Source organism: Euprymna scolopes, chromosome 42, assembly GCF_053919585.1.
Source record: "Euprymna scolopes isolate OS-2025 chromosome 42, ASM5391958v1, whole genome shotgun sequence".
In the NCBI taxonomy this organism is placed as follows: Eukaryota; Metazoa; Mollusca; class Cephalopoda; order Sepiida; family Sepiolidae; genus Euprymna; species Euprymna scolopes.
Window position 1 is genome coordinate 44453566 of NC_136523.1, and position 26183 is coordinate 44479748.

General features: G+C 33.8%; 1 protein-coding gene across 1 annotated transcript in view; it reads right to left on the bottom strand.

Moving 5' to 3' along the window:
* Positions 1-26183, bottom strand: part of LOC145267065 (protein unc-79 homolog) — a gene marked incomplete in the record, with an annotated part of 244654 nt that overhangs the window by 173287 nt on the left and 45184 nt on the right. The window contains 6 exon segments of the mRNA XM_080123020.1: positions 5850-5973; positions 12385-12473; positions 14596-14683; positions 18807-18910; positions 19641-19678; positions 22793-22859. Coding sequence (XP_079979146.1) covers positions 5850-5973; positions 12385-12473; positions 14596-14683; positions 18807-18910; positions 19641-19678; positions 22793-22859 — 510 coding nt within the window.

The following is a 26183-nucleotide window of genomic DNA, read 5'->3' on the forward strand; positions in this document are numbered from 1 at the left end:
GTTTGTGTGTGTGAGAGAGAGGACAATTGTCAACCTATGTATACAACAAATTTTTTATCTACAGATTTCAAATTTGGTTTATTGGGCATTCAGACATATTTCAATATATCTGGCATAATCTGTCTATTATATCTATAAAAGTGAGAATGTGTGTGATAGAGAGAGAGAGAGAACAATTCTCAACCTATATACTCAACAAATTTTTTATCTACAGATTTGAAAATTTGTATATAGGGTATTCAGACATATGGAAATATATCTAGCATAATCTATTATATCTATAAAAGTGAGAATGTGTGTGTGTGTGTGAGAGAGAGAGAGAGAGAGAACAATTCTCAACCCATATACTCAACAAATTCTTTATCTACAGATTTTAAAATTTGTATATAGAGTATTCATACAAATAGAAATATATCTAGGATAATCTTTCTATTATATCTATAAAAGTGAGAATGTGTGTGTGTGAGCGAGAGAGAGAGAGAGAGAGAGAGAGAACAGTTCTCAACCTATACATTCAACAAATTTTTATATATAGGGTATTCAGAAATATCGAAATATATCTAGCATAATCTATTATATCATTAAAAGTTAGAATGTGTGTGTGTGAGAGATAGAGAGAACAATTCTCAACCTATGCACTCTACAAATTTTTTATCTACAAATTAGAAAATTTGTATATAGGGTATTCACACATATGGAAATATATCTAGCATAATCTATCTATTATATCTATAAAAGTTAGAATGTGTGTGTGAGGTAGCCAGAGAGAGAGAGAGAGAGAGAGTAAGAACAATTTTCAACCTATATATTCAACAAATATTTGATCTACAGATTAGAAAATTTGTATATAGGGTATTCAGACATATGGAAATATATCTAGCATAATCTATCTATTATATCTCTAAAATTGAGAATGTGTGTGTGAGAGAGAGAGAGAGAGAGAGAACAATTTTCAACCTATATACTCAACAAATTTTTTTATCTACAGATTTGAAAATTTGTATATAGGGTATTCAGACATATGGAAATATATCTAGAGTAATCTATCTATTATATCTATAAAAGTGAGAATGCGTGTGTGTGTGAGAGAGAGCGACACAGAACAATTCTCAACCTATATATTCAACAAATTTTTTATGTACAGATCTGAAATATCACATTTGTATAGAAGTAGAAATCTTGATACCTACTCTGATACCTAATAAAAGAAAGGACACTCTTTAGGGCGGATTTTGATTATAACAAGTCACTAATTAGAAATTATAATAAACATTCTAATAATTTAAGAATTTTACCAAAATAAAATTGCATGGTAATCACCCAATTTCTGCCACAAAATTTTGATTGGCAGAACTCATAAACATAAAATATATATTTTCTAATTTCATCTTTTTTTTTTCTTTTTACATAATCTGGTTTGATGTTTTCCCAAATATTCAAATCACTATATTTTGCTGCTTAATATCAAATACAGCAACTGAGTTATTTTTATGCATCAAACAATTACATTTTCTCATTCATCCAAACTAATCACTGAACATCAATTTCATATTTTCTTCACTAAAATATTACTATGCTTGATGTCATCAAGTGGAGCGGATCATTTTTTTTTCATTTGTTCACACATTTTTCCAATTTATATATATTTTAAAGATTCTTAGCCTATGTCATTGCATACCAATCTGTTTATTAAAAGTTAAGGTTCACTGTAAACACATATGTTACACCAAAATAAAAACGCTTCAGATAATGTCTTGATATTCAATTCAGTTTCTCACATGACATCTTATGAAGTTAGTAGAAATGTTACAGACTTTTGAATCTCAAACACTTTCAATACTGTGCACTGATATTTTCTTTTTTGCAATATAAGCACATTCATGATTTTTTTTACAAACGTTAAAAACTTTCACATTGTGTAGCAATATACTGAAACAATTATAAAAATATTTGTTTTTATTTTGAATGATGCAGGGCATCTGAAGAGAGATTTTTCTAACAAAATGAAAGTATAATTTTTAGCAATAGGTATCTAGGAAAAGGCCACTACATATGTTATAAGTTCCAAATTTCCACAACCTGGCAAATACTGGTACATGCTAGCAAATTTAGATTTGCAATTACAAAATATGATTCTAATTTTTTCCTTTGCTCTTTATTCTAACACTACACTAAGTTTACTGTGTTATTTCGCTACAGTTGATATTGTGTAGAACAATAAGAAAATCATAGTGAACAATGCATTCAACAAAATTTCACACACATTTCTAGATACCTATATCTAATAAGTTCAAAAGAAAGGACACACTTAGGGAGGTATTTTGGTGGTCAAGTCACTAAAAAGAGATTAGCTGGTTTCCCGGCATAGCCCAGGATATAATAAAGATTGACTGAAATACATGTTCTAGCTGGTTTCTAGGCGTTGCCAGGGATGTAATATAGACACATTATGTTGTATATTACCTGTTCTCTTCTCCCTAAGGTAAAACAATTTCATATACATGCTGTAAATTACCTATGCTAGGGATAAAACATGAACAATACCAGTCCTAGGGTAGATAAAACAAATAATACATAGAGATGAAAGATTCCTCTCCCCTAAGAATCAAACATATGTTCAATATCTGCTTTTGTTTTTTCATTGTTTATACGGTCCCGAGCAACGCCGGGTAGCCCTGCTAGTCTCTATATATAAAAGTCAAACGTCTGTGTGTATGTATGTATGTTTGTTTGTAATGCTAAAACTTTTGAAAGACGGAACCAAACTTGACAAATTTGGTATCATATCGAAGCCCCATCACCCGGATGACAAATATCGAAATTTCACGTCAAACGGACCACTAGAAGTTGGTCAACTGATCAGTTATCTTCGAGGGGGGCCCCCAAAAAAACCTGTCATTATCTATATATATAAAAGACAAATGTTTGTTTGTAACGCTAAAACTTGAGATGAAAGATTCCTCTCCCCTAAGAATAAAACATATGTTCAATATCTGCTTTTGTTTTTTCATTGTTTATACGGTCCCGAGCAACGCCGGGTAGCCCTGCTAGTCAATTATATAAATCTCACCTGTCTGTTTAAATGTATGTATGTATGTATGTATGTATGTCTGCCTAAAACTTTTGACAGAGACGACGGATTTTCACGAGATCGGTATTCTTTTGAAGCTCGACACTTCAGACGACAAATATCGAAAAATTGGCCAAAAGCATTAATTCCTTCACCCTCAAGTGGGCAGTTTTCTACAAGGAGAGTTGTTTTTTTTGCTCACATTTTTTGCAAGTCATTCAAACCTCGCGTAAACGATGCCGCATAAAAAGTGTTATTTCGACCGCTCGTGACATCACAACCACGGTAGGCGTATCGATAAGAGCATTTGTTTTTTTTTTTTTTTCACCTTTTTTTCCTCTGCCGCTGTACAGGTTGGAGCCTGTTTACTTCTACTTTTTTTTTTTTTTTTTTGCGCTTGCAATTTTCCTTTTTTTTTTTTGCTCAACCAACACCCCTTACACACACCGCCACTTTCCTTTCCACCTTTGTGTCACAGGTTCAAGCCTGTCTGCCTACCAGAATTTTTTCTTTTTTTTTTTTGCTCAACACACACCTCCAAATACCTGGGTAACGCTGGGTACCCATGCTAGTTAATAAAGAAAGGGAGAAGCTTTACTTCTCATTCTCTTTTCATGAGGACAGGATGAAAAAAAGTCGAGACACATTTTTCATGAGTGATTGATTTTATTTGGATTCTTCAAACTACTATTCTCATCTTGGGTGTCATTTTCACGTTTCAGTCAATGTGACTCCAACCTTCTTCAGGTGTATCTTGTCGAACTTGGGAATGTTTCTGTTGAACACAGGAATTTGGATGGAATCCTTGAGTTAGATTTTTTTTTTTTTTTTTACATGGAGGTCACCACTTATCAAGCCCCGGAAGCCACTCGGGGATAAGGGTTATTGTGTGTACAGTAATCAATGGGATAGTATCATAGTAATCGTTAGTATTGGAGATTTGATAAAGTGTCTTACTTAAGGGGGCGGTTCATCAGGAATTTATTTATGTTGGACTTGAAGACATCCAAGTTGTAGTCAGGTGGGAAACAGGCAAACGGAAGAGAGTTCCACAAGCATGCACTTCTAAGAAAGAAGCTTTGTTCATGGAATCTACATTTTGATTTAGGCAGAGATAAAGAGTGGGTAAAATTATTGACAGTGGTTTCAGCTAGACGGGTGTTTATCATGAAAGATTGGGGAGGGGGACCAGAGATTGGAGCTCAGACGAGCACTTGCATGGAAATAACGATAAAACAAAGACAGGCTTGCAATGTCTCTTCCATGGGAGAGAGGTTGCAGGGAATATACATCTGAAGAAGGTCAGAGATTACATTGACCGAAATGTGAAAATGACATTCAAGACGAAAATAGTCCGAAGAATCAAAATAATACAAATAACCAATCCTCATCTAAAAAATTTTGAGACGTAAAAAAAAAAAAAAAAAAATCATATGATCATTTGTATTCTTTAAAAGCAAATCCAATTTTTGCTATAAACCAAATAAATTTTTCAGCACTTCTGGTTTTGGAGTACATTTTTTGGTGTTCCTATATTTAAACAACAAAAAAAATATTGAACTTCAAGTAAAACAAATGGTACCTATGTAATTGTAATGTCGCAAATAGTAACATATCCCAAAATTACAGAAAACAATAAGGTAGAAAAATAATTATTCACGAAAAGACATTTGTAAAATTTAGCGATTTGGTTTAAAAATCTACTGATTTGAATTGTAGAGTAAACAGGGGAGGTAATTAAGTTTTAAAATTCTCACAAATCCAATGTTTTTTTTTATAAAAAATAATTTAAAATTTAAACAGTTAAAAAAGTTTTTAAAGAATTCACAAATTATGTATATATATATATATATATATATATATATATATATATATATATATATATATCTTATGATTATTTTTGTTTTCTGAAAAAATTCTGTCTGCTATCAACTGAGTTCCTCCCCTTTTGCTTATGTCACAATGTCACATGACCCAATGTGTCCGCCCCAGCATAACATCTTATCAAACTTTTTTTTTACTTTTATCGGAACTTTTTCATGAATAATTAATTTTCTGCTTCATCATTTTCCGTAATTTTTGGATATGTTACTATTTGTGACGTGACAATTACATAGGTACCATTTGCTTTACTTGAAATTCAATATTTTTTCATTAATATAGAAGCAACCATTTTTTTTTGTGAAGATTCCCAAGAGCAGACAATTCAAAAAGTTCCTAGAATTTATAACTTTCAATGATATTTTGGGGTTTTTTTTTCGTACATTTTCATATAATGACCATTTTTATTTATTTTAGAATTTTCCTTTCATTAAAAGTTTGTTTTTAGAAAGTCATACATTAACAAGGTCCTTTTTTTTTTTCTTTTTTTAAAGCTGTACATTTTCATATTAACAGAAATAAAATGAAATGCAGCAGGAAAAAAAAAAGAAGATAAATACTATTCTATACAAGTCTAAAAAAAAACAATTAAAGAGGAAGGCCTTGAAATGGCCCGTTTTCTCTCTTGACAGCTGACATTAACTGTAAGCCGAAATGGATTACTTCACAAGTGAAAACAGCTGATAAACATCATTATATACAAGCTTACAAAGTAAGCCGTTTCTTTCAAAACACGATATCTTATGCTGTTTGCTTGCTTCATAGCAAGTTTCTGCTACTGGTCTGGTAGTAATTTTCATCCTTTTGGAATTTTAATTACTTTATTGAAATAAAAAAAAAAAGAAAAAAGAAGCATTCTGATTCAATAAGAATTTTCAGATAATTTTTAAGAACTCACCTGCAGCCATTGTAAGGATTGTTCTTGTACATAGGCGCTTCCATCGTGAAAGCGCTCTGATACAAAATGGTACATCCGCTCCAAGGTGAATGGTAGAGGGCACATGTCAATGTCAAAGGCTTTGCTTTTAAAAGACAACAAATAAATGTAAGAATGGCCAATAAGTGGCGGTTCAGTTCTATAAGGAAAATTTTTTAAATAACATTCATTCGAACAATATCCATCATCATTATCTATCTTAATAATTATAAAACTCTGCATCCTTGCTTGCTTATATATATATATATATATATATATATATATATATATATATATATATATATATTTATTACCGTTTTATCTGCTTAGTTACACATGTTTCGATTACCAAATCATATCACCGATCCGATAATTTCATCAGACTTTACAGAAATAATTATGATGAGGAAAAAAAAAAAGATATTAGAAAAAGCACAAAAAAAAAAAGAACTTCAGTCAGACAACATCAGCAGCAGCCAAGTTTTAAATAAATATTGGAAGGTGATAAGGGGTGAGGGGGAGTTTAAAATATTCAACCAGACATGGCTAGGAATAGAGGGAGGGGGGAGAAAGAGAGAGAAAGGGTGAAAAAGAAGGACGTGAGATGGGTAAAATGTTGAAGGCAGAAATAAAGGGAGAGAGAAAGGGATAAGAAATAAGAGGGAAGGAGAGAGACAAGCAGTTAATATTGCAACGTTAACTTGTGGTGGTAGGTTATGGAGATATATATAATGGTTGGTCATTGAATACATGTCATATGGAGTTTGACATGATAATTATCAATGCGGTTTGGGAGGGGGCATTCTTTTATTTCCTCATCATAATAATTATTTCTGTAAAATCTGATTAAATTATCGGATCATGAATACGATTAAGTAATCAAAAGGTGTAATTAAGTAGATAAATTGGTAATAAATATATATATATATATATATATATATATATATGTATATTTGCTCTGGAATAGTATCAAGCACTCTCTTCTGGTTTTTACTAATTACCATTTTTGATATATATATATATATATATATATATATATATATATATATATATATATACACACACACACACACACACACACACACACACACACCAAGTTAAAGGTATTCAGGGGATAAAATTCCTGAATTAAAACAAGGTTAATAAGAGTACTCAATAAAAAAGAGCAAAATATATTTTTATTTATATAGACAAATATTAGATAGTCGCTACACTAAACATGCTAAGGTTTCAGACAAATTTTTATTTTTTTGTTTGATCTTGCTGTTTTGTTAGTAATGGAAAAAAAGAAATAGAGAGGAGGGAGAGAAAGATGGAGTGGAGCAGAGTGGAGAAAAGGAGAGATAACTTGGGTTTGATTGTTTGAATCAAGAAAAAAAATGAAAAAATGAAAACCAGAATGAAGACAGAGAGATAAAAGATAGTAATGAAGGAAAAGAAATAGAGAGGAGGGAGAGAAAGATGGAGTGGAGGAGAATGGAGAAAAGGGGAGATAAATCACCTATTGAGCTTGGGTAAGATTGTTTGAATCAAGAAAAATGAATGAAAAAAATGAAAAGAGGAATAATGTAAACAAGAGAGAGAAAGAGATAGAAGATAGTAATGGTTTTGTTTGGCTGTTTGGTTTTATGGCATATCAACTCTTTTAGGGTTATTTAATGCTGAATCCAGTTATTGTGGATGTAACCAGATAGTGCACCAGGCAACACCGAATAGTCTTGCTGTTAGGTTGAGAAGCAGTTGGTTTTCTGGGTGGTCCTTTTGACACAAGTTCAGGAGATTTCATATTGTTGGATGTAACAGTGATAAATATGATGACGGAAAAAAGAAATCTGTGTTCTTAACAGATAATCAAAATGACCCCCCCCTCCCCCACAAGCTGGATAGTTGAAGGATTTAAGTGGAAATCATAAAAATATTTTCCAGGCTGTGAACATTTGCACCCAAGTTTTATTTGAAGGACCACCAAAAATCAAGTCAAGTAGATAGCTGTCAAGAGGTCAGTTAATTTGTAATTGGCTGCAAAGCTCCTTTTGGAAAAGCGGTCATCTAGATAACCAATTTTGTTATGGTGCCTTATATAGGAAGAGCATTCCATGACTGATGGTAAAAGAAGAAAAACTAAAGACAACAGAAGTGGGGATGAAGGCACTGGGGTTCTCCCACTTTGGTGATGGAGGGAGAAGGAAAAAAGGGAAAAAGTCCCTCAAAAACTTGAGAAATAATCCTTTTTGAGATTGGTCCATGAAATAAAGTTCTGTTGATCAGGAAGGCGGGGCTAAACTACCTGGTTCTGAATATAATGATAGGCAACAATAGCCTCGAGGACACCTCTGCCCAACTTTTGAGAGAAAACACATTTCACTTGGGTCTCTCTCTGCTCTAAACCACTGAGTTCACACTGTGAAGAGAGGCCCCTCAGACTTAGTGTTGATCGTCCTGACTTTATTTACAAAAGCCACCAGTCTCCAAATATTTGTAAGTGGAGTCACAAACAGTCAGAATTTGTAACTACCCCTGAATAATTATCTTGTTTTTGTTATACAAGAAGGCGAGTCGTCTTTCTTCTCTTCCTCTACTTTCCAGTGATGCTGACTTTGGAGACCAAAGTTGAATGGATTGCTCACTCCATCAAAAGCAACGTGGGGAGAGTGGCAACCTATGCAACTAAATCGTCTTATCAGCCAGGACCTTCGCCAAAGAGACAGCATAGTTCCAGCAGCCACTCGTGACTGCTGGAGTAGACAAAACGGGTTGCATCGCTTGTTGGACCTCATGGGAAGTGAGCGTACAGGAGATAGTATTCATGTTGCATCCATTTATTTTGTAAAAGATTTTTATTCAAGTTTTTTGCATCTTCAATCGCTAATTTGTAGTGTTTGGTTTAGTTGTTTTATAGTGGATTTTATCGTTTTTGTTCCCTGCCCTGCAGAACATGAATGAGTTTTGCAATGGGAGAGGGGGTTACAGTATTAATGTTTGGCACATTCTAAGTTAGGAAACCAGTCAGGAAGTGGGGGAGATAGAAAGAGAAAGGGGAAATGGGAGGAAAGAGAAAGGGGGAAAAGGTGGGTTGTTGTTTTGGTTTTTGGTTTTACAGAAAATATTACCAGTAGTCGATTTTATTTATATGCAAATTAGGAAATTATTACGTGACAAGAAAAGGAGAGAAAAATACACCACGTGCTCAAGAGAAGCAAAAGTGCATTCCAGGGAAGATGGACGTGTGAAAACATGGGCAAGAAAGCACTGGCTATGGTTGGTGTGAGGTGGTGGGGAGAAAGACTTTTAAAAAGCCCATGTAATACTGGATACTCTACTAGACAAGATGAATCCAGTAAGACCAAGACAGCACAAGAAAGGTTTACTATAACATATTTGTTATGGCTTGGAGTTAGCCACAATAAAAACAGAACAACAGTGTAAGACAAGACGTGTATTAATAAAAAACAAAGGGTTACAGAATGAAAAGAGTGTTTTGCGTTTCACCGAGCATGCGAGTTTAACTCCAGAACTAGAATCCTTCCTGGGATCGTTAAGAGTTCCAGTGTATATGGATGGCGGTTGAGTCCATTCAGAGGGTGGTTCCCCCATAACAATATTTAAATGGTCAATTGGGAGAGAGGAAAATTATGCTCTCAACTTCTTTACTAATTCAGTGTTTGAGAGATAAAGAAGACCTTTAATAAAATATTCGAATATTTATGTATTTCAAATAGAGGTCAAGTATTGACCTCAGGAAGGGGGGAGCACTTGATTTCTGAGAACCAGTTGAAGTAAAATGAAACAAAAATAAAGCAAATACACACTCTTGTAAATATACCATCATATTGTCTTATTTATTCTCAGTCCTTCAAGGTGATAACACTTATTTTACATTAATATATATATATATATATATATATATATATATATATATATATATATATATATATATAGAAGCAAACAGTTAATAAAACATATTGAAAAACACTTTGAAATGAGTTAAAAACATATTTAATCTGAAAAGGAATCACTAGATAAGTGGATAGTCCTTAATCTGCGGAGTTTCGAAGAAATACTTTTCTTTGCATCAGAGGGTAGGAATTAGCAAAATGCGGGATCGGATTTTGCATGCAAAAGTATTTGATGAAACAACAAGTAAGTCAAAGATCTTACTTGAAAACAAAAAAAGTGAAGCAGAGGGAATATGGTGAAGAAAAAGGTGATTACACATGAATGGATAGTCTGGTGGAAGATAAATAATCCAGTGATGGTAAAATCCAAATGTATAACTTCAAGAAAGTTAAAAGAATTTCCATTTGCACAAGTAAAATCCAATGAAATCCCGTAATTGGAAGAAGATGGTCCATAATAATCTAAAAAAGTGTGTACACACCTTGTACACACTTTGTTGTGAATTATTTCATGGATTTCTGTCTTTGGATTATTATGGACCACCTTCTTCCAATTACGGGATTTCCTTGGATTTTACTTTTCAGATTAAATATGTTTTTAACACATTTCAAAGTGTTTTTTAACATGTTTTATTAACTGTTTGCTCCTATTATAAGCTCTATTTCCTAATTGGTTTTATCGAGCTTTTACATCTGGCTGAGATAACTTTATAAATATTAATTCTTTTCTTAATATTTATAATATACTTAAATTTTACCATCTTGGATCATTTTGGTAAATTTAATTGTACTTTTTATTTTATATATATATATATATATATATATATATATATATATATATATATATATTCAAAACACGTACACATATGCAGTGGAAACAGCTTCAAAATAATGCCAATCTTCCAAACAGACAATTATTTTTATTTACTTACACAGGAAAAAAACTTCATCACCAAATTCATTCCTGAACTGAACAGAACCTAATACCATCACACAAAAACATGAAATGCAAGGTACACTCGCATGCACACCCATACACATACACATACATCACACATAAATCAGAACCGACACATTAAAACACACACACGTGCGCGCATACAACCACACACAGACATAACACCCCTATCTCTAATACAACACACTGAACAATACCAACCCTACTTAACCTCGAAACCAACAACACTAGGAGACACCTAGAACCATAGTATAATATCTGTTCCAACACCTCGCTCCCTCCTCAGTCAGGGGAGGAGAACCCCCTCATGACTGAAACGACTATCTTCCCTTCTATCATACCTCTCCCATACCTACACCCCCCAATGTCCCCCCCTCTGGGGAACAAAATCTTCCCCACACTAGGAACCGATCCTGGGTCTGGCCATACCTACATCGGGAGACAAATAAATAGAAACATTAAAAAATCCCCTATTTTAAATACACCCCTCTTTCTAAACAAACATAATATAAGACTAAAACGAAAAATCACAATACTAAAATCCAAGAATCCAAAAAATAAATATCAAAATAGAATGAAAGCACACCTACCCTTACTTCAGAAGAGCCGGTCCCCCCTCCCCACACATACACATTAGTAACGACCTTGGACCACAGCCGCCTTCCGAAGAAAGCAAATAACCCCAAAATACTAGAAAACAATATACACATTCCCAAACCAATAAAAGCAAACACACACACGCACACACACACACACATACACACACTCTACCCCACCCTAAAGGAAAAGAAAAACACATTAGCAGAAAGAGATAGCGACTGACTACAATGAGGTCAAAATCTCCCTGGACAAACCAAATAAAAAAGAAATAAAAAAGCAATAAAAATTCAGCATACCAATGTATAATAAACACTTACAAGCCTCCACCCCTTGGAAAAACTTCAAACTAACTACGAAAATCGAAAATCGCCATTTTTACACATTTGAAAATAATTTCTGACCGTCTGAAACGTACATAAACGATTTCAATGACTTAAAAACATTATTACAATGATCCAAACATAATTCTCAATGAAAAACCAAGACACGGAATAATAAAATAATGTTAAAAAATACACATTGTTGGTGACTAATCCCTTATTTAAATATATATATATATATATATATATATATATATATATTTTTTACATGATATCAAGGCCCAGAAGCCACTCGGGGTTAAGAGTTATTGTGTGTACAGTAATCAATGGGATAGTATCGTAGTGATCATTAGTATTAGAATCCAGTAACATCAAGAGACCACAAGAAAGATATACACTATAACATATTTAAATGGTCGTTTGAGGAAAATTATGTTCCCAACTTCTTTACTTATTGTTTGAAACGTAAAGGAGAACATTAATGGAATATTCGAATATCTATTGATCTCATATAGAGATCAAGTGTTAGCCCCAGGAAGTTGGGGGAAGGCTTGATTTCTGAGAACCAGTTGAAGTAAAATGAAACAAAAACAAAGCAAATACACACTCTTGTAAATATATCATCGTATTGTCACATTTATTATCAGTCCTTCAAGGTAACAACACTAATTTTACATTTAAAAAAAAAAAGTAAATAAAAAACAAAAAAAAACAAATGAAACAAAAAGAAAAAAAAAAATTACCTTAGAAGAACCTTCAATTCATTGAGTTCATCAAGTGGAACTTCCGTTCGGATGGCCTCTAACCAATACGGCATTACATAATCCCAAATCTACAAATCGAACAAGAAAACATACACACATATATATGAAGTGAAAAATAGTTAAACACTTTTAGAAGACATTTATTTTGAAAAGAATTTAAAGATAAATTAGAAAACTTTAAATGCCATGCAATGATAAAATCATTTTTTATTTACTTTGTTGGTCTTGAATTTCAATATTTCGCTAATAAAATTAGTCTCATCAGGGTTTTATGTCCAGTCCGTATTTTTTTTTTTTTTTCATTTTGTTGTTATAATGGGGGAGGTAATTCCTGGAGAAGAAAATTTCAAATGTTCAGTTATTTAACGTGTGCGTTGCCCCAGTTCTAGGCATGGATATGAAGTGAAAAATAGTTAGAAATTTATTTTGAAAAGAATTTAAAGACGGACTGGATATAAAACCTTGATTAAGCTAATATTGGAATTCAACACCAACGTGCATAAAAGTATACCATATATATATATATATATATATATATATAATGAGAGAGAGAGAGAAAGAAATTAAAGACAAAATAAAATAAATATTGGTATATATGAATTTATTTGTCAATTCAATAAGGAAAAACCTCAAAGGTCCTGAACTGTCATCTAGGCTTCAGCCTCTGTTCCATTGGCGAAATGTTGCATCCCTCTGCCTGTTCTACAAATACTTTAATTGGTGAATGCTCTGATGAACTACAACACACGTACTTCCTCGACATGATTACCCCCGACAAACCCGACAAGCAACTACGTCCCACCCCTTTACAGTAGATATCCCTAGGTGTAAGAAAGCCTTTTACTCCAATAGTTTCTTCCCCAGAACTGCAAGTGTTTAGAACTCCCTTCCGGGATTCTGCTTTCCCAACTGTACTGATATGCAGAAGTTCAAGTGTAATGTGAACAAACATCTTGCTATTCCTCTCCCTTCATAATACCTCTGCAAATTATGTCCCTGATAGTAGCCCTCTACTTCAAAGTAGCACTGTGCCTTGTTTGGGGTGAAAATTGATTAAAAAAAAAAAAAAAGGGAAGAACAGTTACTAGTTATACCTAAGTATATCCAGGCATTTCATATGAAGAACATCAGGTAGAAAGAGCATCTATAATGTCTCTTCCTATTGATGTTAATTTACCTTTGTGAACTGACATATATTTTTTTTGTCTATAATTTCTTTCTATATTTAAAGAGCTTCTTATGTGGTGATAAGTTTTTATAAAAAGAATTTATCCATATTCTTTAATACCAATTGATGTATATATTTATTTATCTCCTTTTGATGGATTGATTGTTGCTATTTCTTCTGATGAGTTAAGGGCAAAATAGATTCACTGATTGATATAACAATTTAAGTGATTGATTTTGTGCTACGAAACAGATACTGTCAAGAATTATAAATGTCAACTGAATTAAAGGAATAAATTGTAAGATGATCAACATCATGAACTTTGGAATATAGACTTTTGTCATTCATTCATCTATAATATAAATCTCACCTGTCTGTATGTATGTTTGTATGTCTGCCTAAAACATTCGACAGAGGCAACGGATTTTCACAAGATCAGTATCGTTTTGAAGCTTGACCCTTTGGACGACAAATATCAAAGAATTGGCTAAAAACATTAATTCCTTCACCCTCAGCTGGCACTTTTCTACAAGGAAAGGGTCACTTTTTTTGCTAATATTTTCGAAAGTCATTCCCTCTTTTCGATTGACTAGCCTTAATTTAAACCTTTGCCACTTCCGGTTTGGCGATGGATGCAACGGCAAAGACGTCACATTTTTTTTTCACATTCTTTTCCTCCTTTGCGGTACGGGTTCGAGCCTGCCTGCCTGCTACCACTTGTTTTTTATTTTTTTTTTTTGCTCAATGCACATTTCCAAACACCCAGGCAATGCCGGGCAGTCAGGCTAGTTATGATATATTTCTTTTTCAGAAAAAATGTCAGGATGCTAAAACCAATGCAACTTAGAGGAATTATCCATTTCTAAATATTTTCAAATGTGACAATAATTGCAAAGGAATTGGAAACGTTATTAAAAAAAGCTGCGGCGATTTTGTTTTAACGCAACAAAGTTTATAACATTAGCAAAAACAAAAAGAAAAAAACGTTAATGTCTCTTTTTTGTAATGTTAAATGAAATTACCTCAAATGTAATGATGTCATAGGGTACAAGACAAAAAAAGCAGTTGAGTCCTTCTTTAATTTGTGTCGTGCGAGTTGATAAGGTATCCCTACAAAAGACAAACATATGTAATAAATTTTTTTATTTTTGCAACGTTAAACGGAAGAATTAGTAAAAAGAAAACAGTAAAAAATTTGATAAAATTCAAAGTTCTTCCTCCAATCCAACAATATTTTAACTTCAATCTGGCTACTATTTGGGACCATATCTACTTTGTCATCTTTGATATCTATTTTATCAAGTACTTTATCCACTATGCCACATACACAATTCTAGAATGAATTTTGGGAGCCTTAAACTTATTTTGGTTTTTAGAAGTACAGCCTTTTTTAGAATCTTTTTTTTGTTGTTTTCTTTACTCTCCAAACAATACATAATGTTACTTGGACGTAAGGGGATACTATTTGTGACCATATGTACAGGGAACTTAGAACTGAATTTTATCAAGTACTCATGAATCTGCATGGAATTTCAAAGGAAACTATTTAATCCATGGAGGTATCATGCTTTCAGCCGATGCCTCCGTTCAGTCTCAAGAGACAATGGATACCTTCTGTAAGGATAGCTGTGTGTGTAATTGTGAGGCAAGGGTTGTGCAATCACCAACCACACCTCTCCTGAATCAACACTGCTTGAGTTCAGTGGTAAGAAGAAATCTAGGATGACTGCAAACGATGCCGAGATAAGCAGAGAGCACATACAGCACCTGGAATTCCCAAACGATCACCTATTTTAGTACTGACCAGACTCAGTGTTGCTCTCAGCCAAGTATTAAGCAACTCACAATTGTATTTTGAATATCAAATGCAATGGGGATTGAACCTTCAATCTCCTGTAGATTGTAAGTTAGAACTGAATTTAATCAAGCATTTGATCCACTACGCAACGTAGATAATTCTCTTATGAATTTTGAGAGCCTTAAACATACTTTAGTTTTTAAAAGTACAGTCTTTTTTTTAAATCTTTTTTTTTTTTTTTTTTTTAAATCTTGTTCACTCCAAACAATGTCATTTGGACATAAGAGGCTACAATTTGGGATCATATCTACAGGGGAGTATGTGAAGAAATTAGTGAGATGTTTGTTCACATTACATTTAAACTTCTGCATGTTAGTACAGTCAAGGAAGCAGAAAATAAGTTGTTGTGTCAATAACACGATACTAGCTTGAATCAACTTGTGTTCAAGTTGAAAGCAGAGAGGTCGAAAGGTTTAGACTAATGGCTTCAAACGCATTGACTTCAGTGTTGAACCTGCATGCTAGCAAGGGTCATGAGGCAGCCCAGTGCATTTTGAGTGCAAACCAGTTAATGGGATGTTACCACCCAACAGATACACCTTAAAATAAATAGAAGATGCACATGCATTTCTAGGCAGTCAATTTTTTTCCAGTCCAGTTCCGTTCCCAGTCAGTTATAAGTTATAAAACACGTGTTGAGTAAAGATGAAAAGAAAAAGAAATCGAAAAAAAAAAAAAAAAAAAACAAATGAACCACGGGCTGATCAAATTCAAAGCATTTTTGGAGGATCAAATAAAGGCTATCCGAAAAATAAATCTTGGAGTTGTTTGTGCCTCAGTTTTATTTCAGGGTCCAGGAATCTCAGCATGGAATCACTCGCCAACAAGATATGAAAGAAATAAGGTATATCTTTGTCCCTCCAAATGCACCGTTGTACTGTATGTATATGACACACACCCATGACCATATACACACGCATAAAATATACATGTTGCATTATATAGACATTATACAGGAATAATATATATACACTTCTCCGCACAGGTACATAAAAAAGGAGGAAATTTTAAAGTCTAGCAGTAAGCATCTAGAGACCTCGACAGCGAAGGGGTGGGATTTTGCTGCTTGTTAGGTTAGTTGGAGGGTATATGGGGAACCAATACTACGAGTTCAGAGTTTACAGTACAACTTTGATGTAAGGGGCTACTATTTAGAACCAATTATGCATGATGTCTGTTCACATTACACTTGAACTTCTGCATGTCAGTACAGTCAGGGAAGCAGGGACCAAGGAGGGAATTTCAAAGTCTAGCAGATCAAGGGCAGAAACTATTGGAGTAGAGGGCTTTTCAGTAACTAGAGACCTCTAAAATGAAGGGGTGGTATTTTGCTGCTTCTCTTCGTTGTGGGACTCCAGCAGAAGGAACTCCGGAACATGATTCTTTAAATGCAGTGAACTCCAGCAGTACTGAAGGTATGTCAACAAAGTGACGTCTCATATTACTCCTAAGCATCCTCACCCACTGAATGTATCCTATGTCATCCACAACGTTGGGCTGCCATTGGATAGGAAGAGATGGATAGTGTTTCTCGCGATCCTAGCCGCAGCAAGAATGGTGATGTGGATGTCATGTCTGAATGAGAACCAAGGGGTTGAATCTTTTGCTAATCAGGATCTGACCGTGTTCTTAAAGTACCAATTGAAGATCAAGATCAGATATGATAACAATTTTATTCCGCGGTTTTTGATACAATGCAGTAAACGAGCCATTACCTTGTTAGCATACCCTCAAAATTCACTGCATTTGAAGAATGCATGTTCCAACTTTCTTCTGATGGAGCCCCACTGTGATACTATAAAGATCTGAGTCACTAAGTGCTGAGAGGGAGATAGACAGGAAGTGTCTTACAATACACATAGAGATGGGAAATAGCAAACAATGAATCTGTCAGTATCTTTAGATCGAGCCTTTTACATTTGACAATGACAATAGAAACCTACAGAACAGATAACAAAAGGTGACCAACGACACTTAGGGGTATCAATGAGATGCTTAGAGAAGGAGGGGCAGCTTCCGAGTAGTCAGGGTGAGGGGACTTCAGATAGCGACGCCGAGAACAGTAGTTGACATCGAGCTGCTGTTTGCAACGGATGGGATTTGATAGAGAGTAGCACTGGACAATGGATGAACAGTTTTTAGAGCTGACAGCGAAACAGAGATCAAGATGGGCTGAAGATTAACAGACGAGCCTAACCTTGACTGAACGCAGAGGAGACACACACACACACACAGGTCCAGCCATCAAATATGTTTGAAGATTGGCATTGTGTTTTTCCTATTTTTTTTTACTCTATTCTTTTACTTTGTGAATCCACTTGTATTCCCATCAACAATCGCCAGCAAGAAAATAACAATCTGGCAATTAAAAGAATAGTTGAACAAAAAATTCACCTGAACAAAAAATAAAAAAAAGATAAAAATAAAAAATAAAAACTAAATTTTTGAACGAAAAATTCACCTGAACGAAAAATTTAAAAAAATAAAAATAAAATAAAAATAAAAAAAATAAAAATAAAATTTTTGAACAAAAAATTCACCTGAATGAAAAATAAAAAATAAAAAAATAAAAATAAAATTTTTGAACGAAAAAAAAAAAAAAAATTTTTGAACGAAAAATAAAAAAAAAAGTAAAAATAAAAAAATAAAAATAAAATTTTTGAACGAAAAATTCACCTGAACGAAAAAAAAAAATAAAAAAATGAAAATAAAAAAAAAAATGAAAATAAAAAAATAAAAATAAAATTTTTCAACGAAAAATTCACAACACACAACGTTGGGGGTCGGCAGTCTAGTGGTGGGTCGCACATGTTATCACACCACAATGGAAACACCCGGGCAAATCCTAGTCCATTTGGTGCCAGAAGTTTTTATATAATTATCTCTCTTGAAAAATTTCAAAATAAAGAAAGACAAACAGAAAATGCTGCTTATATTATAAGTGAATGTACATATGTTTGTTTTCTTATTCATATGTTCTGCCAAATTTACTTTATGCATTTGGTGGTCCATGAAGTCCAAAAGGTTGTCAACGACTGCTGACTTTAATTACAGCAATTGGTTGGTTGGTTGTTTTTGTTTTACGGCATATCAACCTTTTTAAGGTTATTTAATGCCCAATCCAGTGATTTTTAAGAAAATTTTTTTAATAGAATATAATTTGTTTTTTTCAGGTCAGTTTCTATTTAACCCATAGTTGGGACTCTAACAGGTACTACTACTCCGGGTCAGAGTGGACCTGGGAGCAATGGCAATTAAAGGGTAGCTCCACACTTCCCAAAGCCTGCAAGCTGGGGCCTCTCCATCGGAGATAGTTTAAGGTCATATCCAGGACCTAACTACAGCAAATGTCGAAAATATTTAAAGATGTCTTACCAATAACCTCCAACACGGGCGTATTCGATAGGATGGGGCAGCAAACAAGAAATTATCACTTCAAAATGTGTTTTTGCAACATTCTGCAACCACTTAGAAATATACTACAAAACAAAAACAAAAAAAAACATTTAAATTAAAAAGAATAATAAGATATAAAAGACCGCATTACACAGAGAGAACGAAAGTAAGAGTGATAGATACACATTTTGTCTTTGATCCAATATATATTAGTGGCCTGGAAAGGCCACAGAGGAGACAACTGAAGCAGCAAAACTGTAGCTGGCTTACTAGGACACTATATGGGCAAATTTGAGTATATTTTATTGGTTTGAAAATAAAGTTGTTTTTTTTTAACCAATTGTCATAAAATTTAACCAGAGAATATTATTATAATCTTCAAAAAGCCTGCAAATTTTCATGTAGTTTCGTTCCATATAACCAAAGATATGAGCATTTCAATATTCAATTTGGCTACCAGTATAGATATATCTATATAAATAAATAAATAAATAAATATATATATATATATATATTTGGGGGGGGGCAATTTTATAAGTTCCAAATCTCAGCAACTATTGATCAGAATTTAATAAATGAAGGCTTGTTGGAAAGGTAATAACCTGAATCGTGTCGTGGACTAAGGTCGCACATTAAGGGGTTCATCCATCATCCAGAGCCAATTTTTTTTAAGCACTTTAGACTCCAGTTATCGCTATCAACTATATCAAAAGTTAATAGGGCAACTTTTGAATAAGTTATACCACATACGTGGAGTGTAGAAAATAGTCGATATTATCGCTGACACACATCAAGAAAAAAAAAAAAACTTACCTCAGGTTTTAGCCGTTCAAGAGCGCTACCCGCATTATCTGTAAAATAAAAATTAAATTGTACCCACAGCTACTTAGGAAATCTATTTATAATAAAATCTTTAGTGTGATAAAAATGGGCAAAAGTTATTATAGCTGCCGTAGAGTTTAGAAAAAAAAAGATAAAACTTTTGTTGACAGATGAAATATTTCCCTTCATCACATAAATTGACGTTAGGCTTTTGCAGTTCTTGCCTGGTATTCTCAAATGGTCATCCATCTGGTCAGCAAACTCAATGTCCTTTTGTTTTTCTTTTTGTTTTTTTTTTTTCACAGGAATCACCACTTATCAAGGCTCGGAGGCCACTCGAGGATAAGGGTTAATAGGTATACATTAGTCAATGTGATTATAGCATAGCAAACATAAGTAGTGGGAATTTCGTAAATTGGATTACTTAGGGGGACGGTTCATCAAGAACTTATTTACGTTGGACTTGAAGACAATCAGATTGTAGTCAGCTGGAAAGCAGGCAATCGGAAGAGAGTTCCACAGGCGTGCAGTTCTAAGAAAGAAGCTTTGTTCATGGAATCTGCATTTAGGTTTAGGTACAGATAAAGAGTGTGGGAAATTATTGATAGTGATTTTGGCTAGACGAGTGTTTTTCGTGAAAGTTTGGTGAGGGGAGAACTATAGATTGAAGCTCAGCTGAGCATTTGCCATGAAAATAATGTTGCTTAACTTCTGCATTGCTTTTACAGATTTATTAAATAAACTACCATACTATTAATCAAAAGTGAATGTTTTTTTTTCAAATATAACTCAATCACAGAACTAAAATATATTTTAGCATGCATTTTGTGTTATTAAAGTAAATAGGAAATAAAGCCTTTAGGAAACACGTTGATAAAGTTAATTTTTGCAAATAAGTGAATAATTGTGAACGAAAGAGAGAAAAGTTATCGCAAGAAAAAAAAAAAAAAAGATTCTAGTAATATTATTAACTAAACTTTTTAGCCCATTAAAAATGAGCAAAAGTTATGACCCGTTGACTTAGAATTGTAATGTAACACATTTTAGAATGTAGAGATCCAACACTTTGTAGTTTGCGTCGCAAGGAACAAAAGAAAGGAAAAACTCGACTCACTTTTTTCCTTCGTGAAACAATCAACATTTAATGCCCTTGACCACCACATGTAACACATCTACCTCTGTCCTTCTCCAACGTCATCCTCGACGTGATCTTCGAATCGCTTTCGAATAACACTCCCTTGAATCTCCCTCAAATATCACTCCCTTCTCCGAAGTCATTTTGAATCTATGCACATACGTTCTTTTATAATCTTTTTTTTCCTTTTTCCTTGCTGTACGTCACCTCACACATACAACTGCCATACGTGCATCCGTGCTCTGTTACAGAATGAGTGCTTTATACCAAATTGATGGTTAAATTTGTGCTCACTTTTGCATTAAATACGGATTCCTATTCAATACAACCCATTGTATCATTATTATATTCTTCAATTTAAATTGAGTTATCCCCTGCTGTCTTTATTTTTAAGTGAGTGCTTTTAACAAAATTAATGGTGCTTATGACAACAGAATCGTTAAGGGGGAAGGGAAGTAACTAGTACTAAGGAAAAAAATAAACATATTTTGCAAAAGACGATTTAGGAGGCTAAAATAATCAATCAAACGATGAAATAATTTTAAGTAAAAAAAGACTTCATTTACAAAAGCGCCGGATGAATTAGTCCCAGAAATTGCTGAAGCAGTTTACAAAAAAAAAGAAGAAAATAACAAATTAAAAAAAAAAGAAAATGAAGCTAATTACAAATTAAAAATGAATCCACTTCTGAAAATTGCTGAAACAGTACACAATCATCTCCCCAAACGCAAAATGAATTAGTCCCAGAAATTACTGAAGCAGTTTTAAAAAAAGGAAATAAGTTAATTAACAAACTAAAAATGAATCCAGTCATTGCCAAAGCAGTTTACAACGAAAAAAGTATATATATATTTATTTACCAGTGGTGAAAAAACCGGACTACAGTGCTCAATGTGTAGCCAGAGCAGTATATAGAAAATTTATTACTGTGAGTCCAGAATGAGTTTACATATTGTTTCAGCTACAGAAAGATCCTCAAAGAGAGGAAATATCCAACTAGCATCGTCAGAATTCATAATTGTTATATATGTATATTTATATTTTTATGTTTACGTATCTGTGTTTTTTTATATATACTTAGGCATGTGTTCTCCCCCCATTGATGTGTCTCCGTACGTTGTACAGGTGTACGCGTGTATGTGTGTGTGTGTTTTATTTACTTATCATAAACAATTATTTATTAATATTTTAATTTTTGATTTATTTTATTTACTTACTGATATTCTTACCTATCATTATACTATCAAAATAAACCTGTAACGTATAATTCATTAATTTATCATTGTATTTTTCCTTTTCTTTTTCTTTCCTTTTTTATAAACAATAAATATCTTTCAATCTCTCCCCGCCCGGCTAAATCACTTTAAACCCCATTTTCAACCCGTTCCTTCCTCCTTTCACCACACCATGCCCACTAACATTAACTCTCCAACCTGTTGTCATGGTGATCCTTTAAATTAACTTTTACTTATGCCGTTATAAATAAGAATAGCGTCTTTTAATTTTAAACCGTTATAAACTAAAAAAAAACGTTTATAAGAATTAACACATAATTTATATTTAATTATAAACCCCTCTCTTATCGTATACACTCCTACTACTTTAAATTCCAACGTCCTCTCCCTTCCACTCCGCCCTTCTTTTCTAACTCCCCTTCATCTACGATTTTTCAATTCTTATTTGATTTTATAACTTAGTCCATCTATGAATTCTGACGATGCTAGTTGGATATTTCTTCTTTTTGAGGATTTTCTTCTAGCTGAAACAATATGTAAACTCATTCTGGACTCACAGTAATAAATTTCATATATATATATATATATATATATATATATATATATATATATATATATATATATATATATACACACACACACACTAAGGAAAATCATTTAGTGTCATAATAGCCAACATATAACCCGCATCAGATGTAGAAGAGACGTGTTAAATAACAAAGAAGAGTCAGTCACTCCTGTTGAGAATAGGGTAAGGTTTAAATAGTACTAGCCATCAGGAAGGTATGCGGTAGCATCAAACCATTGGAACAGCATACTCATTAGTCGACCAAGGATTTCCTGCAAAAATAAAAATGAACAAATATTCTAGTAAATATATAAGTATTTAAGAAGGTTGTATGCAATGCAGAAAATGCAAGAATGGATAAACAAAAACAAATAAGTGAAGAAAGTATATGTAATACTAGAGAGGGGCGGCAGTTTTGCTCTGTCGGAAAATATGCTTATATATATTTTAATTTATAAGTAGCCCCGTTGCAGCCAAATGGCTGCATAATGTGAAACAAAAGCGAGTAAGTACAGTGTATTTACACAATTTTTATTTACATGAAAGCAACAACAGCAAGGAATGTTCAACATGAAAGTATTTCTACTGACTCATCGCTCATCAGGACTGAGATTTCCTTGAGTGCTCTCCAGTGGGTCATTTTCTTTCATCCAGCACCAGATTTAATTGTTGCGGATTCTCTTGGCGGAGGATCTGACAGGCCATCTTAAAATCATGGGCATAAGGGTTCCAGTCTCTCAGATGCTGCTGAAGAATATCAATGAGGTTCTGGAGAATCTGCTTTCCATGGACAGTAGCTGATGCTGGTAGGGTTGTAGTAGCTAGCCTGACTTCATTCTCTTTTTGAGCATGATCAGGGTCCATGACATAAAGCTGGACAAACTTGGGTTCTTGTCCTACATCTGGCTGCAGTCCCCCCATCAGTATGGATACCTTTCCTTATATGGTGACTGTTGGTTGCCATCCATGGTGTCCAGGTGGTCCTGGTGGGTGATCGACTTTGAAACAGGCTATTGCTAAGGAATTGTTTATCTGCCTAGTGTACTTGAGGAATCATGCAGAGTGGGGATGATTTCCTTCCCCAAACTGTTTCAATGGATCAGGATGATCAAGGAATATGGGTGGAGCAACCTTTCCGTCCTTACAACACATGTCTCTTGCTCCATTTTTTCCATTTAATCGCATGGCAACTTCGGCATACTGTGGCCATTGGGGAGGCTGCGCCGTCTTCAGTGATGAGAGATCCAACACTGGAGTAGGAAACCAATTGGTCTCCAGAGAGGATTTTTTTCAGTGGCGTGTGCTTTATTGTAAGCAAAGCCTAGTTGTTTTCTCTGGTGCTCTCGCCGATCAGCTGTCTGTCTTCTGGCCTGATCACGCCATAAACTCCTGGTGTGTAGTGACTCACCTCGCCTCACATTAGCAGTAGCCTCCTGATCCTCTTGCAGCCTTTTATCCCTGGTGTGTGGTGCCTCCTGTCACCTCACATCAGCTTTGGCCTCCCGATTTCTTTGAAACCTTTTATCCCTGGTGTGTGGTGCCTCCTGTCACCTCGCATCAGCTTTGGCCTCCCGATTTCTTTGAAACCTTTCATCCCTGGTGTGTGGTGACTCCTGTCACCTCACATCAGCTGTGGCCTGCCAATTTCTCTCAAGCCTTCTTTTTTTGACTCTGGAGACATTTGTCGTCTTCTCTCTTGAGATTTCACAGCTTGATTCATTTTCCGCCCCAACGAATTTTCCATCTTTTAGGCATAGTGATCACTGGAACAATAATACTATAAGAATAAAATGATGTTGGTGAAATTGAATATTAGGCATGGACAGACAGACAGACATACATACATAGACATATAGGCACACACAGATAGATACATAGGACATTATAGGCATATAGATATATAGATACACAGAAAGGTATATAGACATAGACACAGATATATAGATATATAGCCTAGATATATAGATAGACACATATATATAGATATATAGGTATAGCTACTTCATTTATTCGCATAAATTTAATATATGAAAGTATAGATTTATGCGTAAACTTTAAGTATTTACTTCAAAAGTGCTCAATACGTAGGTAGAGCTAGTTAGTAATTAGTAATTTATAAAATATATATGGCGATTAAGCTACACTGAATATTCTGCGTTTCATCCAACTGTAGGATTCGTCAGGCTTATGTGCGAATTCTGTCGTTGCTTCTTGTTTTTATATATGTTGAGGACTTCTAGTCGGCCAATCAGCTTTCTAGTATCCACCGCGCCCCTTCCTACCAGCCAATGGGCATGCATTTTATCAAACAAAGGATCTGTTTTAGAACTAGGTTAGTGGGTTTAGGTGGTCGTTCTCCTTTTTTTTTTTTTTTTTTTTATACATATAAATATACCTATGTGCACACAACAATGCACATACATATACATATATATATATATATATACATATATGTATGTGATCGTTTATGTATATTCATGTTTATTTAATTTATTTATTTGTGTTTTTTCTATTGTTATTGTTAGTTTTAAAGCTATTTTGTATCGCTATCCTAGAGTAAGTTTTATTTTGTGAACACAGTTGTTTGCTATTTCCCGCCTACAGTTTAATAGATATATAGGTATATAGATACACAGAAAGTTATATAGACACTCATAGATAGATAGATAGATAGATAGATACATAAGACATTATAAGCATATAGATATATAGACCACAGAAAGGTATATAGACATAGACAAAGATCTATAGAAATATAGGTCTACTATATAGATACACAGAAAGTTCTGTCTGACACATATAGATGTATAGATACAGGGATCGAGAATGCACTAAAAATGTGACTTTTTTTGCATTTTTGCATGCATTTTTTTTGCATTTCCATACACCAAACATGGATATAAATATCACTAAAACATCCGCTGGGTCATTAGCTTCATTTTGGTACCTAACTTGCCTGGGTGGGTTGCCTGTAGGCGGAGATAAACCGCATCACACACACACACACATACACACACACACACAGACTGTAGGAAAATTTATATATATAGATCCAGATTTCATATATATTATTATAGAGCCGTGATTTCAAAAGTGAAAAAAAAAATGTATTTGGCACCATCAGCTAGAATCAAAACTGAAAAAAAAAAAACTGTAGCATTCAAAGCTGGTGACGTTACCACTATACCAACATGACACACTTATGAACTGATTAAAAATAAACTAAGATGAATACAAAAAATGCATTACATTTTTTTCAGTTTTGACCCATTTTTGACCTTTTTAAAAACTATTTTAACTGGCTAAAGACCCATAAAAGAACAGTCCATAAAAGATCCAATCATTTAAGGTGCCTAGCGCCTCGAAAGAGATAGAGTTTGAAAATATGGAGACAAACAGATAGACATATGTATAGCCTTTTATGTATTAGATTTTCTTTCCAAAAATGTATTTATTTTTTCAATAAATCTTTTGCAGTTTTTAATAGGCCAAAGTGCCCCTCCTTTAGGTCTCTCCCCACCTTGTGTTACATTCTCCTGCAGTGGAAAGGAAATAAATATCATGATTCTGGCGTCAGAATCATGACATGCACTTCT